The sequence below is a fragment of the Choristoneura fumiferana genome, chromosome 23, assembly GCF_025370935.1.
Source record: "Choristoneura fumiferana chromosome 23, NRCan_CFum_1, whole genome shotgun sequence".
Taxonomy (NCBI): Eukaryota; Metazoa; Arthropoda; class Insecta; order Lepidoptera; family Tortricidae; genus Choristoneura; species Choristoneura fumiferana.
In genome coordinates, this window is record NC_133494.1 from 8,503,104 (window position 1) to 8,522,464 (window position 19,361).

Here is a 19,361-nt window from a genome sequence, read left to right on the forward strand (position 1 = left end):
TTATATAGTTATCAGTGAGATAAATAAAGTACAACAAATTTTCGCCAATTTGGCGTTACATCATTTATTTCTTTGACATTTGCACGAAATCATAATAAACTCTATCTATGTATATATATGTAGTTGATATAATATTTCCTTAATTACTATCGATGGGCCCTACATTTAATTTAAGAGTTCAATACAAACATTCAGTAGATAAATATTTTTATAATAATCTGAACTTCAGTGGTTTTTTTATTTACTAATCAAATATGAACAACTTTTATAAACATTTTTGTATTACTTTGATATGTCATTGTTTGGCTTCATAACTATATAATACGATTAACCTTTTTTAAGCAAAGTTATACACAGCCTAAGTTGTAAAGGCATGTCATAAGGTAAACCTTTTAACTAAAATTAATGATAGTAGGTGATTTTTATTTGTTATATTATTAAACTTTACTAATCCGGTAAACTTGCGACCAGTATATGACCCATCGGAGTAAATACGATTATCACATAAGTTACACTGAGTAAAATACATTATTTTTTATCATAAAATAGTTCTTTGGCATAATTTAGTGTCATTAAGTTCTTTGCTATAATATATAAAGCTCTGAAGTTCACATTGCAATTAATTAACTTTACCCAAACAAAACAAAGTAGTATCGTCTCATAATAAATGATCATTTTTGTTTTGAACATATTTTTACCAATTAAAACAACTAAAAGATTAATATTTTACTTCCATCTCAAAAAATAATTAAGTAATTAGATTTTGTTAAGACAAAAAAGTTTTCCAGATTACTTGACAGGATTTAAGCCCCCACCTCTCGTGGCTATAAGTTTTCGAAAATCTTTTAAAATCTTAGCTAATAAATAATAAATTTATAATAATAAGGTAAGAAATTTCGTTTAATTTAAATTATTAATTTACGCAATTATTTACAAAACATGAAATTTCAATATTGATGTTTATTCCACTCAAAATAAACTACAATCATTATAATAGGTAGTCTCACAGCAAAAAGATAAATGTACTTTGATTTATGCATTGTTTTTAACAGTGATAAGATGAAACCAGATGCCGTTTTGCCTAAACTGACGCTCGCGATCGCATTTGTCTGTCTATTACTTAATTGCGACCGCGAGCGTCAGAAACGTCAGGCAATACGGCCTCAGGCTTAAGGAGTCAAATGCAGTTTAATTTTTTTCTGCGAGTGACCCAATTTTTTTTCCATACGCCATAAATTAATATCACTTCTAAATTAAACAAACGGCCGTACTTAGTTCTAATATTAATAAATTATCATCTTACTAGATAAACATCTATATTTGTGGTAAAAAGACTATTTATAGTTGAGAACCAATACTGAATGACATTATTGATATTTTTTGTCATTTTATGCTTATGCTGAAAGTTGTTCTATGAAACGTCGCAATCGGACGTTTTCAAAAAAAAGTGTACCCTTTCGTTTTTTTTTAATTTTGGAAAAAATATAATTTTTTCTACTCAGAATCAAGAGCACAATCGATTCCGGTAGTTTAAAAAAAATGTACCCAAAAAAATATCACTTTTGCGACGTTTTTTTCGTACACTCAGTATGGGCGTGACAAAACTGACTCATAAAATTTTGTAAACGATCGGAATCGATTGTGCTCTTGATTCTGAACAGGAAAAACCATATTTTATCCACATTTTATTACAGTTTTTTTTTTAAACGCCCAAATTTCGAGATAAATATCGTTATGATGGTGCATTGGGCCCCGGTCCACATTTTTAAAACGATTTTGTATTGTATTTATTTTTTTTGCTGGAAGCCAAGGGCGTCGCCAGCCGATGGCCCAGATAGGGCAAGTTGATATGGAGAAAGAGAAAGAAAAGTATGAATTGTATACCTAGTGCCATCCACGAAGACGCGTGATTTTGTCAAAATTAGACATTAATTACATTGTAATAAGAACCACGGCAAGCATCATCGTGAATGACTCTACCTATAGGTATTTATTGGAATTGGTGAATTCATTCGAGTTTCGGTTTCAACGTACAGGAATGATCGATCAAGCAAGTCAAGTCAAAGACTGACTCGTAGGACTGGTTTGGTTGCTTTACATTTGGCAACTTTTTTAGAACCTCTAGGGTGGGGGGCAGCTGCCCCTCCTGCTCGCCCTGGTGACGCCCATGCTGGAAGTACCTACTTATTTAAGGTCTCTACCCATTACACCGTATCATACCATAACCGTATTAGCAACAACGTGTCAGGCACGGAATGTAACGCAAACGCGCATATATATCACGCGACGGTGACGGTTTGTAACGAAACGTGCTAGTGGACATAGTCTCATACTTTTCTACACAAAGAATATTATTTTTGCATGACACGTTGCTTTTACGGTCATGGTATAATACGGTGTACGGTGTAATGGGTGGGACCTATAGTCCAAAATTATTTTGGGGTAAGAAACCACGTTGCATTACAAAATACTACTTTAAAAGCACTATATAATCAAGGGCTTATTTCAAATGAAGCTAATTTAAGTAATCTTTTTCGTGTGAAGTGCTTAATTTAATTTTTAATTATGAGACAAATTAAATTTGTGTGACGCAAAACGAAGAAATCGTGTATTTTTGATCAGTAGATTGTAAAAAGAGTAATATAAATTTTCGTTAATATTTTTAATTTAATTTGATGTGTTAATATACTTGGAGGCTATATATAATATAAAGTGGTCACTGTTGCCAGTCATAATTCTTAGAAGAAGTAGTTTGTATACATAATTTATTTGAGCTCCTTGACATAACGCATATCGTGATCGATCAATATTTTAATAAAATTGATCTGGAACTAACATTCCATAACATAAGTGCCGAGTGTGCTTAAAATCCAGTTATAGTAGTAAGTATTAGTAAAAGCAATCATCTTATTTAACTAGAAAATTGATCTGAATTTCAAGAAAATATACTTTTATTATAAGGGAATCGAATGTACAATCTTTGAGCCACAGCGCCCATATTTTCCAATACCTAACCAATTTTAGCGGCCAACTGCGCCATCGGTGTTCGATATTCAAATTTCAGATATTATGATGCGTTCACACCCACGTTGCGACCACACGACTTAACAAAGGTTAGCCACATCGATAAACCTTGTTACAAACGTGCAGTGTATTCAGGATTAAATTTATAATTAATCATAATTTATCTTCCAACTCTTTGACCTATATTAATCACGCAACAACGCCACAACCGCAAATAAATGTAGATGAATGAGACTTAGGGGCTGTTTCACCATCATTTGATTAGTGTTAACTGGCGGTTAGGTGTGATGCCGTCTCTATTTGTTGTGTTCGAATAGACGGAGACGGCATTACATTTAACCGTCGGTTAACGCTAGTCAATGAATGGTGAAACAGCCCCTTAATATGGGAGAAAAAGGTGTAATAACGCACAAAGTTTGGTTGTTGGCGCTGTCACACGAAAGCGTTTTTTTTTTAAATTAAGAATAGCCGTTATCGTATAATTGTGATGCATGATCGTTAACTCCTTAATTTGGCCAGGTTGTCGTTTAGTTGGTAAGCGGGTGCCACTGCTTAACTTGTTCCATGGGCGCGGCGAGTGCTGCGTTCCAATGCTGCAGGGCGCGGCCCCGGGCAAACATGTACGAGCCTAACATGAACTTTCCCAGTAGCCGGTCTGAAACAAGTTAATAACTTACTTTAACCATAATATATTTATTACTCGCTAGAATCTACCCGAAGCTAGGCCTGGCAATTTAAAAAAATTACATCGCTGCATGAATAAAACCTTTATTACTTCATGCACTGCATTTCATGTCTCATGTCTCTAATAACAGCGATCAATTTGTTTGTATAGGAACCTTCTACAAAGTATTAGCACATTAAAAACAAACATGGATGAAATCAGTATATTAGGGTGTAACCAATGGGATTAATTTATGTATATATATAGGTGTTGCCCGCAACTCCGTCCGCGTAGAATTCGTTTATCGCTATCCCGCAGGAACTATGCAAAAAACCATAATTTCATCTTAATCGGTTCAGTGGTTTAGATAGACGTGAAAAGGTAACAGACTTACCCCCTTTAAGAGAAAGAACCCCTTGAGAAAAGAAGAAAAAAGAAAGTTCGCCTTTGTATTTCATGTGTTTTATGTACAATAAAGAGTTTACAATACAATAGGTACAATACTTACAAACTTTCGCATTTATAATATTAGTGGGATAGATTTGAAATTCTTTCTAAAATGTATTAGCTAGCTTATAACAACGGCAATAAACAGAAGTCATGCAAATGCAAATTATGCGATTTTGTTAAACTAGGCTAAATCTCATTATTTGACAAAACCTAGCATTTCTATCGCTGTTCAAAAGCAATATTAAAAATGTTTGCACGTCGATCACACTTACGCCAGACTGAGTTGGATGGTATTCAATTCATAAACAATATTAGGTACAAAAGAAAAATAAGAATTCAAGGCGTAGTGATAAAACGTGCCGGAAACCCCGCAGAGAAAAGTTGAGGGATTACAACAGTTTGTCTTAGTTATATTCCTGCACTTGCATTCGAGCTCGGAAAGTCATATTTTTCCATTTTGTTAAAATATTAAAACAAAACAGAGACAACCTTGAGATAGGTACTATTATTCTCCTCATACCAGTTCATAAATCTTAGGTACACGACCAAACGTTACAATAGTATTAATAAGAAGGTGCACTAAGATTGTTATAAAAATGTTCACAAAAGTTAAATGCTATATTTTATATTCATCTAGTCAAAGATAGTGCTTTACTCCATTATTCATATAACATTAGTAAATCAAACTTTCCGAAAATGTATACTTCTAAAAGATGCACATTATCATGCATTTTCCCAGAACACAATGATGATTGCATAGTTTGTGATTGAGTTTTTGAGTTTTTTTTTTACTTTTTTCAGCACAATGCTTCTTTTTTAATACTATTTATTATTACATTTAACATTTGTAAGTTGTTGTTAATCTGTAACGTATTTTTTCTGTTGTGCTTTTTTTAACTTATTCTTTCTAATGACCAGCTATATCAATAATATCAATATTCGTCGATCGATCAATCGATCGATGTCGATCGGTGTTTGCGTGTGTAACAATGTGGTCGAGAAATATGAGAAGGTAAAATTGCCATTTCATTTGCGTACCTACGTCCCTTGCTACCATCGAAAGTTTATATTTTGTTCAGAAAATAGCGCACATGACGCCTGGCGCTTGGATTTTAGAAATTCGCAATGTATCCTTTCAAGGATCTTTTACAATATAGATGTAAAGACGAGGATTCTGAATTACAAAACAGGGTAAAATCTTGTTACAGTCAATTTCAAGATAATTTATTTGGCAGACGTGTGGAATATCAACTAGAAATCTGTAGAGAAAAAGTTTTATTCTGGTACGCGATTCACCTCTTCTAAAAGCGTTTACTATGGTTGAAAGCGATAAAAACCGGTTTGTGTTTATATTTTTACTAGCTTTTACCCGCGGCTTCGCACGCGTAAACTATTCGGTGTGGTAGCTGCAATTGAAATTTTTCGGGATTTTACAAAATTCCCCTGGAAATTTCCAAAATTTATATCGTGGTCTTCATTGAGGTTGTGATGTGAATAACTGTACAAAATTCAAGACTCTAAACCCAGTGCTGAAGTTTCAAAAATTTTCCCTATCCAAATTCAAATGCAAAATTCAAATTCAAATCATTTATTCAGTAAATAGGCCGCAATGGGCACTTTTACACGTAATTTTTTATACTACCAGCGCTTTCGGAAAGACCATCATTGCCAAGAAGAATGCGCCGCAAGAAACTTGGCATAAAGTAATTTTTTCAAAATAAAATAATTACAAATAAAATACTTAAAAACTACAGTATACAATTAAAGAAAAAAATACAAAATAATAATAATAATACAGGGATGTATGGGGTCCCTTAGTTACAAAACTATACCGTGGGAATATCGGGATAAAAAGTAGCGTACTTATGTGTTATTCCAGGCATACGGCTACCTACATCCAAATTTCATGCCTCTAAGCCTAGCGGTTGTTATTTCGACATTTTATTCCTAGGTATCCCGTGGTAATATCGGGTCAAAAAGTCGTCTATGTGTTTTTCTAGACATCCAGCTTCCTACATACCAAATTTCATGACTCTAAGCTCAGCGGTTAATATTTCAAGATTTTATCCCTATCCCGTGAGAATATCGGGGTAAAAAATAGATTATGTGTTATTCCAGAGGTCCAGCTACCTACATACCAAATTTCATGGCTCTAAGCCCAGTGGTTGTTATTTCGAGATTTTATCCCTAGGTATCCCGTGGGAATATCGGGCCAAAAGTCGCTTATGTGTTATTCCAGACGTCTAGCTACCTACATACCAAATTTCATGACTCTAAGCCCAGCGGTTATTATTTCAAGATTTTATCCCTATCCCGTGGGAATATCGGGATAATAAATTATCCTGTGTTATTCCAGAGGTTCAGCTACCTACATACCAAATTTCATGGCTCTAACCCAGTGGTTGTTATTTCGAGATTTTATCCCTAGTTATCCCGTGGGAATATCGAGTCAAAAAGTCCCTTACGTGTTATTCCAGACGTCCAGTTACCTACATACCAAATTTCAGGGCTCTAAGCCCAGCGGTTATTAGTTCAAGATTTTATCCCTATCCCGTGGGATAAAAGTAGCCTATGTGTTATTTCAAACGTCCAGCTACCTACTTCTCAAATTTCATGACTCTAAGCCCAGCGGTTGATATTTCGAGATTTTATCCCTATCCCGTGGGAATTCGGGATAAAAAGTAGCCTATGTTTTATTCCAGATGTTCAGCTATCTACATACCAAATTTCATCCAAATCCGTCCAGCCGTTTCAGCGTGAAAGAGTAACAAACATACTCACTCACTCACTCACTCACTCACTCACAAACTTTCGCATTTATAATATTAGTAGGATTATATTATGAGTAAACTTACTTGTCTTTGGTATGCCCTTACGATAGCGTAGTTTTGGTAATTAAATTCAAATTTCACAAATCCGTAGGCATTGCCGTACGTTTACACAGACACAAATTGAAACCCGATTGGATGTCCAACGGCGATTGATTAATCGCTTAGTGATGGATTAATCTTTGACAATAGATTTAGTCTCGGTCAGTGATGCTATCTCCATAAAATAATTATTAACCTCCATATCTAGCTACCTACTATTCCAAATTAACTTAGTCATTCCACCAGGAAACGTTGCCAGTATCTTCAGAATCTTACCCAAGGCAACTCTTTTGAACAGTATGTTTTAGATGTCTTGTGTAAGGTAAACGTCCGAGTGCTCGACACGCTAATGCCCAATAGACGACACCCTTCTGTCATCTCTATTGCTAATGACATAAGATTTTAAATGCCAACTATTGGGACAGTGACGAGCACGCGTACGTTTACCTTAATGTATTTTAATATTAAAACCAAATTGTTTTAACAATATTGTTGTTATAAAGTTGGCGATGTAAAATTTACGTTTATTAAATCCTAAAGCAAAATTATGTTACATCTCTATGAGCGAGATATTATCTTCACACGGCACTTAAACACAACTAATTACGTCACTCAATATTCTAAATTCCCCCAGACTCCTTGCCCAAGCTAATAATACCCATTTTGTAGCAAAGCAATCGTTCCAGAAGATTATAATTCAATTATTCAATCCATTACCATAAGAAATCGAGTACAAAGTAGACAGTCCCTTCTAATCCTTGATTAAGCGCAATTATGGAGGGAAAGAGATGGTTTGTGACAACGAAAATAGATTTTAAGAGAATTTCCTTATCAAAACCTTCTAGTGGCTAGTAAAATTTTAATTACCTCGTTATGTTAACTTTAAGAGAAGTCAACGCGAAAACGTTAAGGTGATCTTCAATTTCAAATAAGTGTGAAAGTTATCCGGCTGTATTAATCAAAAAATAAAGTCAAAGTAAAAATATCTTTATTCAATTTAGTCTATAACAAGCACTTATGAATGTCAAAAAAAATCTACCACCGGTTCGGAAAACCTCTGTTGAGAAGAATCCGGCAAGAAACTCAAAGAGGTATAATTTTTTTTTAAACATAATTACAATATTACCTATTAAATGATATCTATACATCACAAGTATTTAACACAAATACAGTGGTAATAATTTTTAAATAGATGTTGCAGCTGTGGTTTTGTGTGTACACCTTTTTGTGTACACAAATTTAGGACATAAATAATATCTTGCTTACAATAATAATATTAGTTTAGATGAATTGTAGAGTGTATGGCATATGTTCCAGACTATTATTTGTAGTAGTTGATTTGTAAGTAGTTTCTTGTACGGTTCGTTAGCCACGAGTGGAACTAGACTTAAGTTGGTTCGATTGCCTACGGGCGAATGCTACGACGCCAGCGTTGGAGTTTCTATATCGTAGACTTTGAAATGTTTACCTTCACGATTTACAATGTAGAGTCGTTCGGTAGAATAGAAAATAGACTCTAGTGTGAACAATGAAACTTTATAACGTCCTAAAGTTGTCTATGTGGTCCGACACTTACTTTAGGCAACCCTGAGAATGAGAGAAACGTGAGTTAGGTATTATGCCCTCGGATGCAACATTTCACCTTAAAACTTTGAAGTCACGTAAAAATTTTCAACAATGTGGCAGGAATCAAATTGTTACGGCGGCACGCAACTGATGAAAAGTATACATTGATCAGTAAATGAGTAAGTGAGTAAGTAAACACTCAATTACACATAAAAGGATGACAAAATATGCCTGGAAAATTACATTCAGTGGCGAGGTCAATCCGAATGGACAACACCGTTTCAAACATTTGTTCGTTTGTACTAAAACACGTGTCCAACTCAATTAAATATTGTTCAGAATCCTTTAAAAGAGTAAGAACGTTATTTGACAGAATTTTACCGGCTTAATTTAGTCCATAGAAGCGCACGTCAGTTTCTATGAGCGCGTACACGAAAAATAGGGTCGGTATTTCCATGTTGGTATTATCCCGGCCGGGGAAGAGTGTCATCCATTAATTTATAACAACTAACTTAAAGTAATGCTAACAACATCACAAGCGTTAAAATATTAGAATACTGCCCCGAAAATCTCAAAGTCATAGAATTATTTCGTCAAATAAATAGATCATCAAACTGGATTAAAGTCAAAAGCACTCAATCTGCTTCAAAAGTTGATTTCATCAAAAATGTTTTTCGAACTCATCTCATCTCGTTTACACCGTTCGTTCGTTGAGTACTCCATTCATCAATGCCATATTGTGACAGCCTACATTTTTACACTGTAGAAGTCGCCATGGGATGTATAGAACTATAGACTAATACGTCAACAGTAAAGGCAGCCGAGTGCCCGTATATAATATTGTCCTGATCTTTAAACGAGCAATTTTTGTATATTTAGTCGCCTCTTCATATTTTGGGACATTGTAAACGATTCTTACGATTTCGATGTGCTATATGTGACAGTTTTTAGGGAGTGATGAGTGAACAATCGAGTTAGCATAAAAATATGTCTAGAAAAATGCGTGTTTTCCAGTTTTAGCGCTAGCAACAGATATATTACCCAAAAGAGATCTAAAGTATGAGAATAAGACTGGAATATTAATCGACGCAATAATAATGTAAAGATTCCACCTTAAAATTTGTATCTACTCATAGGTATATTTGTATACAAGGGTTCAAGACATATTTACATATTTACCGAATTACCAAAAGTTTCAATTGAATCGGACGTGTCGTTACAAAATATTGTAAGTGACTGAGAAGAAAGAAAACTGTATGTGACTGAGAACGTCAACTTGTACGTGGTTCCGAAAGAATATCAGCGCTGTGGCAGCAATGTTGCTGTATATGCCGAGTCAGCGCCATTTCGCGGCTGTGCTTGTGACAACTTAATTTATGTATTTGAGTTGTAATGTTGGTTTTCTACACTTGTCCGTAATGAGACTTGAATAAAAGATTCCACATTGGGTAATGCACTGCACGTAAGTATTCTCTAACGTTTTTAAACTTTCACATTTTAAAAGCCTAATAAAAAGTTTTAATACTCCAACACACACACACAACAGACAAGGCTGAAAAATAGCACATTCATTCAATGACACTCACCTTTGGCGTACACAGAATGCGGCTGGAGCGCTTGTACGGTGACGCTTGTAGTGTGCAGCTCATCAGCTCTCAGCCGGAAGTGGAAGCATTCGGAGACGAGCGCGCTGCCGTCGTCAGCGACCTCGACGGCGGCCGTGCGGCGCGCGCGCACGCCGCGGCATGCACGCTCCTGCGTCACGCGAGCCACCATCTCGCGTTTGCTTGACGACGGGTCCAACTAGAGGTGGATAGAATGTTGGTCAAAGTCACACATCTCAGAATATTTTTACTAGCTGATATTTTAAAAAAATACTTTTAATATACGTCAAATCGCATATCATACACAAAATACGAGGAAAACGCAAGTGACATAGATTTTAGCTGGATTTTAGCGGATACCAGAAGAGAGTGGGGTATGACGGTAGGTTAGATGATAAATAAAATAGACCGTGATGGGTTTTATTAATTTGTTTATTGTTATGTATGTATGTATGTAAACTCTTTATTGTACAAAATAAGTAACAAACACAATTGACAAACATTGAGATATATGTACAAAGGCGAACTTATTCCCTTAAGGGATCTCTACCAGTCAACCTTTGAGTGGATGAGATGACCTTTGAGATGTGTTATAATCTTTTTTGGTAATCAGTCTAAATAACATAATAAAATTTAAAAAAAAGTACAAAAACACCCTCATCTCCATCATGCCCCACGCTAGGGGTAAGATGGGGTACCCCCGTGGGTAAGAAGGGGTACCAATAGTGGGGCAAGATGGGTCACGCAACAAACGACCGTTTACTGCTCACAATGTTCACAAAGTGAACGTGGCATCTGTATTTTCTCACCATTCTAGAACAAAATAGACCATTATAGTACAGTAGAATTAGACATGTTTATGTCGCTTTCCTTCCTACCCCATCTTGCCCCGTAACACCTACCCCATCTTGCCCATTATCACCTACCCCGTCTTACCAACGCATGCCGGATCAATTTTAAAAATTAACTGAATAAAACCAATATACAGTACGGAAAAAAACAAGTTTTTACCTGTTAGTGTAGTTATCGTCACATTTGATAACATTTAAATATTTTCCGATTTGTTATTATTTACGGAAAAAACACGTTCTATACAATATGGGAAAATCACTACCTAGCTATTTGGCAAAAATCAGTTTTTTCTCGAAAGCAAATATAACCCGTGGTGCCATTGTCCGCTCACATCGATGATTAGTTGCCGTAATGGTGGCGCGACGTCAGATGCTAATACGATCCTGATTGGCTAATTCTTTAGCCTTTAAAGTCCGTCTAGCTATTACCAGCGTACCATGTTACGACATGTTTACTTAAATTATTCGTCCTCAAGCGACGAGGTAAATATAAATATAGGCCAAACTTACGAAATTTTTTAATTATAAACTCTAGACTTTATAAACACAAAATTAAAATATGACGTTTCTTTATTTAATAAATAACACTCAATATATACAATAATTAACAAAAATAAATAAAATTAGAACTAAAAATAACTTACTCTAATCCTAAAAATCTATATTCACAAATATCACCCAAGTCAACACAAGTCAAAACATTGGTATCTAAAGTAATCATTTCATTTGGTACCTAAACTGAATTTACTAGACTACTTATTTAATACTACCCAAACCAATTATTTTGTTGGTTATTTATTAATTAATTGTTAGTTATCTATAACGGAGCAGCGCTCCACATTGTAACGAATAGTATTAGTTATGCAGGTTGTGTTTGCCTGTTATTGGATTAACACTCTGTTTATGTTACCAACACATCGACTTTCTGTTATTTTAATATCGAATATCTGTTACCAAACCAATAAATAGCCCTCTTGTTCTGAGAGGAGGCCTGTGCCCAGCAGTGGGATGTATATAGGTTGGGATGGTAAACCAATAAATAAAAATAAAATAAAATAAAGTCGCTGCTATTGGGCAGGGTGCCCATGATGCTGCTTGCCAATGCAAAATTATATTAAAAAATAATAAATTATAAGCAATGAACTTTAAAATCGTTGCGTTATAAAAACCTGCGATAAAAAATGAAAACAAGTAAATCTAACGTAACGCGCATTATGATACATGTCAACTTATTTCATATTCCACATTACACGCCTCCACGCAAAGAAAATTTAATCTTTTATAAGCAATTCCACAGCTGGTACAGACAGTTCTTTACGATTCAACACCAAGGCTTTCAAATGAGTTTAACTCCATTACTTCGGAAGTATTGAATTTGATACCGAAACTCCGCCTTCGCTCAATGTACACGTAAGCTGAGATTCAACAAAGCTGAATAAATTCTTGGAGGTTCGGGGTAAAGTGTCCTCTTCAAAATGTAATAATGCTACAAAGTTTAAGGTCAAACGAATTTGATTATTATAAAGTGGTTTTATTAAAACCTTTTTAGTGGTTGGCAAGATTTGGGATTTGGTAAATTTATGACAGGGTTTTGAGACGATGGAAGTAGGTTTTAAGTAAGTACTATTACCAAGCATTTTGACTCACCTTTAATCCTCTTGCTTCTATTACCGTAACGGTAAGCCGATGTAGGTTTTCATTGTACAGCAATGATACCAGTATCTCTCCGAGGTCTGACGTTGGCTCTTGTACTTCCTAATAAAACAAAAATATTTTTGAAATGATTTATTTATTAGGTGTAAAGAATTACATTGTTTATCCACATACAAGGTATGATTGCAAAAAAGCGTAAACTTAAATTAGAGATATTTAACATTAAAATAATTATAAATATTGTTGTCTTTTTTGCTGCATTTTTGTCTGGAGAAGCGAGGTCTTCTCGCATGTACTGTTGATTGGTCCATAAATACTTTTTTTATTGATATATTAGTAACTGTCCTAACATGAAAACGCCTAACGGCAACAAAATCATTAACATTATTACACGTTAATATTTATACGTTTTCAAATTAGGAATTTTTATGCGTTTTAATATTTATTAGACCCGTGGAAGTAGTGCGTGTGCTGCGTGTGATTCGTGCTTTGAGTTTAGTTCATTGATGACAGATTTTGACTGCACATCCATCAGGTATGGATGGGGAAGCGGAGTGGGCACAAGAAAAAATCACCAATTGGAAAGCAGTAGGTATTGTAATGAAGAATGACATCAGGCATACCTTTTCAATGTCCATTTTGTACAGTTGAGGCTCTTCGTCAGGAGCAATGCCCTCCAACTCAGTGAGAGGCAGAATAACATGGCCGATTAACTGCTTGCCTTTGCCCACACGACCCGAGTCTCGTACGGAGAGTTTCAACGTAAGACCATCCAGTTTTCCAGGTGGAATCTGATGGAGGAAAAGAAAACGATAGGAGAATTACAAAATATAATATATTTAAGCAACGTTTCCACCAATAATGTGCGAGGACGTGTTGCGAGGAATGTGTTTTTCATTAACCAATAGAAACGCTTCATTTACCTTGCCTCGCTCCGCTCAGCTATTTCCACCAGCGATGTGCTGTGTGAAGATGTGTAAATGAAGCGTTCTATTGGTTAATAAAAAACACACTCGCACATTATTGGTGGAAACCCATCTTAAGACTTTTTTTGCAACCAGTATATTGGTAACGATCTACTGGTTAGTACGAGTATCTACCTATCTACTACTAGTATACAAACAAAATGTATTAATGTAAGGAAATATAATTAATTGCATGCGACTTCCTGGGGATTCAGAAACCATCTTATTCGTGTTATATACATCAATCGTCATTAAGCCAAAGTAGTACCAATTTAATATAATGTCGTAACTGCACAGTCTCCGGAGGACGTTAATGCGAACGTGTTAACTGAGTAATTAATTGCCACAATTAATACTGGTGGGTTGATATTCACAGAAATCAGAAATACACTCTTACTAATGTATATAGGTAGAACTATTTATATACGCGGTTCCAAAACAAATTAATAGTTATTTGTGCAACAAGAGAGCAAAGTTGTTTTTTGTTGCGAGTGTTGATTTTGAATCCCGAGTAAGCGAAGGATTCTATAATTGAATCACGAGCGTTAGCGAGTGATTCTAGGTTAGAATTCTGAGATTAGCAAGGGATTGAAATACACGAGATGCAAAAAAACTTTGGTCTCGTGTGACACATACAATTTTTCACCTCAGCAGCGAGAACATAATTTAAATGTAACATAAGAATAAAACCACATATGCCTACCTGTTTACAAAACAAACACATTTTTTTAAAATAGAATCCGATTATTATCAAATATAATAATTACATTTAAAACCATAAAAAGAGTCCAGTAGCTACAATACAAATCGCATACTCATAACATGCAATCTTAACTTCTTGTACCTACTAATGTCACACTTATTTTTTAATACTGCAAAAAGCCTCATCTCGGGGTAATTGAAAAGGTTGAACAATTAAACCTTTAAATATGATTTTTATTAAGATTTTTATTACATAAACATAAATAGACTTGTTTAAAAAACATTCAATTTAACAAATAATAATTATACTGTAGAGGCAGTATACGGAATTATTTTATAAAAAAAAAAACAAGAGAAGTGGCTTTCGTGCAACGAGGTTGCATACTTTATTAAAAGATCGGGAAAATTTAAATTTTGGAAATATTTCGATATATTTTTAATACCAAAAATTTAATTTAAGTTTGTAATGGACAAATTTGATCCTATCTCTTGCTTTTTTCGAGTTGAAGTGAAATGACAGATCAAAGTAAAGTTCAAATATTTGGAATTCAGTGAGTAGACCCAACACTGTAGAGTATAGTCAGCATTTAAAAAAATAATTAAAAAGTTACTTTGTCTCACGGAGTGAGCAAAATGCGATTTTGCTCACTGATTTCTCATAGCAAAACCTGCCTGTTTGAGGTGCTGAGGTGAAAAAGTTATTTTTTGCCATTATGCTACACCATGCAGAAAAAAATATGTATTCTGTTAGGCTCGCTATTTATTTTTTTACGTGACATCGATGGATGAGGAAACTTTGGTTTAAATAATTAATTCAACGTATAAGTACTCAATCATTCACAAAACTATACTTAATTATGTAAAAGAGAGAAGGTCTATCCTTAATCAAAAATCTCTAGTCTACATGAATTGCTAATTGAGAGAGCGATACATATACAAAATGTAACCAAAATGAATATTTTCTCACAATTTTTATTAAATAAACAAGACGCCAATAAACTGAAAGCTTACGTTATACGTGATCAGATTACCCGTAACCCGCTTTCACTGGCGATATGAAAGCAAAAGTGTAGGAAATTGAAAAAGGGTGGGAAAATTTGTCATCATTTCGGTAGTACAATTTGCTTGGATGTACAGTCAACTAAAAAGAGATGTATCTAAGTTAATCTTACAAAATGATGTATCCCTGCGGATGCCATAATTAAGTAGCCATAGAATGTGACAAACATGATATCCACCGAACCTGACAGAAACATGTATGCCTCTAATATTTATGTATCCCCTACATTTCCTCTGAAATTTATACTGACAACCTTAGTCTAATATTTATCCACAAATTGTGCCAAAAAAAGATTCATTCAATGTTCCAAATTAATAAAATAAAAAAAAACTTTATTTCAGACCAACAAGTCCATATTTTTTTAGTAGAAATGGTCTTACAAAACTAGTGTTAGTCGCATTATTATTATTCTTCATTATTAATATTATTAATGTATCCATCTTTGAATTCAGAACAGAGAACAAAAGAGAAGTTTCCAATAGAAAACAAAAAAAGTTTCTACTCTGAAAAGAATGTCATTTAAAAGTAAATTCATTACGTTGCTCATTTGTTGAGTTCGTCATGATCTAGTGTCAGGCACTCCATATTATCTATAACATCAACATATAAATAAAATGGCATACCGAATAGATGATCACTCGAAGCATAGCATCGTAGCTTTGCGTGAAAATGGAGTCTCCCCTACAGAAAAGTGCGTTCTATCCATGCATACCCGGCTAGCTTCCGTTATTGAAGCTCAAGGTGGTTATACCAGATTTTAAAATGCCATTAAGGCTCACTTCGCTTTCCATACTAAATTAATCCGCGGCGGGCCAGTTTTGTATGGGAAACGTGCGGTCCGCGCGAGTTTTAGTGGAAATAGGAATAGTTATATTGTATAAGTACCTACAATGTCATATGTAAAAGTGATACATTTTATTTTCTTTTATATTCTTTTTGTCATCTTCAGTGTGAATTTAAAACTTAAAGAATAAAAATAATTATATTAAGCGAAAGCATTTTTGTTATTTTTTCATCTATCATCCAATCATAGTAGAACGTGAGATAGATTGACATTAGGGTACTTTTCTCTTAAAGCGTCAGTGTTTTGTTTTGCTGTTACTTCGCTGGCTCAATATTATAGTTTTACTGTTAAGGTATTCAAAATTGAACTTCTTGACTAAATACTCAAGTTCAAACTTTGACTAACGTAAAAATGTATCATAGAACCCTGTAATAGTGGGCCAACGACTTGTCAATAATGTTTACATTCATTTGGAACATTGAATGAATATTTTTTTTGTCACAATTTGTGGATATATATTAGATTAAGGTTGTCAGTATATGTACATTTCAGAGGAAATGTAGGGGGGATACATAAATATTGCACATTAGAGGCATACATAGTTTCTGTCAAGTTCGGTGGGTACCATGTTTGTTACATTCTATGGCTACTTAATTATGGCATCCGATACATCTCTTTAAAAGCCGTGGTAGCATAGTGGTTTGACCTATCGCCTCTCAAGCTGAGGGTCATGGGTTGAAACCCCGGCTCGCACCTCTGAGTTTTTGAAATTCATGTGCGGAATTACATTTGAAATTTACCACGAGCTTTGCGGTGAAGGAAAACATCGTGAGGAAACCTGCAACAAACCTGAGAAGCAATTCAATGGTGTGTGTGAAGTTCCCAATCCGCACTGGGCCCGCGTGGGAACTATGGCCCAAGCCTTCTTGTTCTAAGAGGAGGCCTGCGCCCAGCAGTGGGACGTATATAGGCTGGGATGATGATGATGATGATACATCTCTTTGTAGTTGACCGAACATAGGTAATGTTGGCTGTGTTATCTAATGTCAAGGCAATTGATAATATACAGTTATTTGTAGCGAATGTTCTTTCAATTGTTTTCGGGAATATTTTCACCTGCATAACGTGTAAAGCGAAAATGATTTAGGCACTGCTTACAAAAGAACTTTGGTACTTGGATATCAACTAATTTTTACCTTTCTCAATAGTTTTTACCGTTTGTTAAAAAAGTGGTCTAACGATTTTGTTTATACGATTTTATTTGCTGAGTTATTACGAGATATTTTTTGATGTCAACAACATTGGCCACCATTAACGGGAGTGTTATAATTATAAATTAATACCACAAATAATTATTTTACAACGACTAATTAAAAGATCACGTTACAAAGCCATGTAACACGTTATCTTTTGACTAACAGGTATTTTTATGTGCGTAATGTAATTGAGCCGTTCTATACATCTAAACATTACGTACATGAAGAGTAAACATAAGTTTACAGAACACAAAAAAATAAAAAAAGGAAGGAAGGAAGGGGTATAAAAAAGGTTTATGCAGGGTCGGCAACGTGCGAGTGATACTTCGGGTGTTGCAAGCGATCCTAGGCGGCGGTAATTGCTTAACATCGGGCGGGCCGCATACCTGTTTGCCACCGACGTGGTATAAACACAAATGCATAAAATGTGTGCATAGAAGATGAAATATAATGTAGAGAAAACTAATCTCGTATACAGACGTCCTTGTGATCAAACTCCTTCGAAACGACTTGACGTTTGACCGATTTTTATGTTTTTTTTGTGTATTTTTGGTAGGTCTGAGAATAGGATGTAAACTATTTTTCCTACTTCTACGCGGACGGAGTCGCGGGCATCAGCTACTATAATATATAAACATCATTGACTTACTTGGTAAACAAAAGTCTCGTTAAACACCGGGTTGCAAGATTTCTTCTTTGTTTTGGTCTGAAGAACTCTCCGTTCATCAGGCATCAGTTGAATTCTATCAAAAGGAAATATGTTATTGATATTATAAGTAACTTTGACTTGTATTCATATTAATTAAAATATAACTATCATTTTATTTTAGCGTACAACAATTTAGATTATCATTTATAAACTATGTTCTAGTTTTTAATTACTGTTTGAACGGTGGTTCTCACCTCTCTTGAACTTAGCTAGGTTAAAATTTGATCTCATTTTACATTTGTCAACTACATTTTTGAAACTAGAAGAGTTAGGACGAGCACCGTCATACACGTACCATCAGCCAAATAAGTGCTCTATCAATTCTTAAACAAGTTCCTATCAAATTTATATGTCGCTAAAGTCGAAATTTCAAGTTGACAGACACGTCTATTGGCATTATTGTTTTAAGAAATGCAAACGATTATCAACTTTAGGGGGTAGACCACATGTTTAGCTGATGGTACATAACATATTCTAGTCATTATTCAGTTTTATTTTAATTAATAGAACAACACTATACCTATATAAAATGTCAAATACAAAATAGAAATTCTTTCACAATTGCTAGCTTTATTCATAAATTATGAACGAGAATTTGTTGGATGTAATAATGTTGACGTTATTAGTGAATTCACTCAGCTTTTTTGTACAAATAGTATACTATTTTCCAAAATAGTAAATATTATTCCGAAAAAAAATATATGTGGCAGACGCGAACGAACGAAATTAGAGCGAGTGACAAAGGGCTCCCGAAATAATAATGTTAGTCAAAGTCAAAATATCTTTATTCAATTTAGGCTATAACAAGCACTTATGAATGTCAAAAAAAATCTACCACCGGTTTGGAAAAACCTCTGCTGAGAAGAATCCGGCAAGAAACTCAACGAGGTATATTTTTTTTAAACAGTTACTTCGTTAGATCGCGTCTTGTCATTGTTGGGACATTAATCTAGCAAATATTTATTGCCACGATTTTTGCCACTTTTTCTTTCGATATTAGGAGCAAAGTACGTAAACTTTACGTCATAAAATATGTAAATAAAAATGTATTATGTTATAATTTAATAACATAATACATTTTTAATAATATTCTAGCAAATTAGGAGTCAGAAAACACGATTAGTCAAAATTTTCTCGATCAATTTGAGATTCAAAGTAGCGTCCAGAAATATCCTATTTCTTATTTTACATAAAAATATAAAA

At 34.5% G+C, this 19,361-nt stretch overlaps 1 protein-coding gene across 1 annotated transcript in view; it reads right to left on the bottom strand.

Moving 5' to 3' along the window:
• Positions 1-38: 38 nt before the first annotated feature.
• LOC141440895 (synaptotagmin-15-like) overlaps positions 39-19,361 on the bottom strand; it is a 48,663-nt gene continuing 29,340 nt past the window's right edge. Inside the window, exons 7-11 of the mRNA XM_074105485.1 lie at positions 18,099-18,192; positions 13,306-13,473; positions 12,677-12,784; positions 10,161-10,377; positions 39-3,679 (exon numbers count right to left, since the gene is read on the bottom strand). Of these exons, the coding sequence (XP_073961586.1) occupies positions 3,552-3,679; positions 10,161-10,377; positions 12,677-12,784; positions 13,306-13,473; positions 18,099-18,192 (715 nt within the window). The 3' untranslated portion in view covers positions 39-3,551. The remainder of the gene's footprint in view (positions 3,680-10,160; positions 10,378-12,676; positions 12,785-13,305; positions 13,474-18,098; positions 18,193-19,361) is intronic.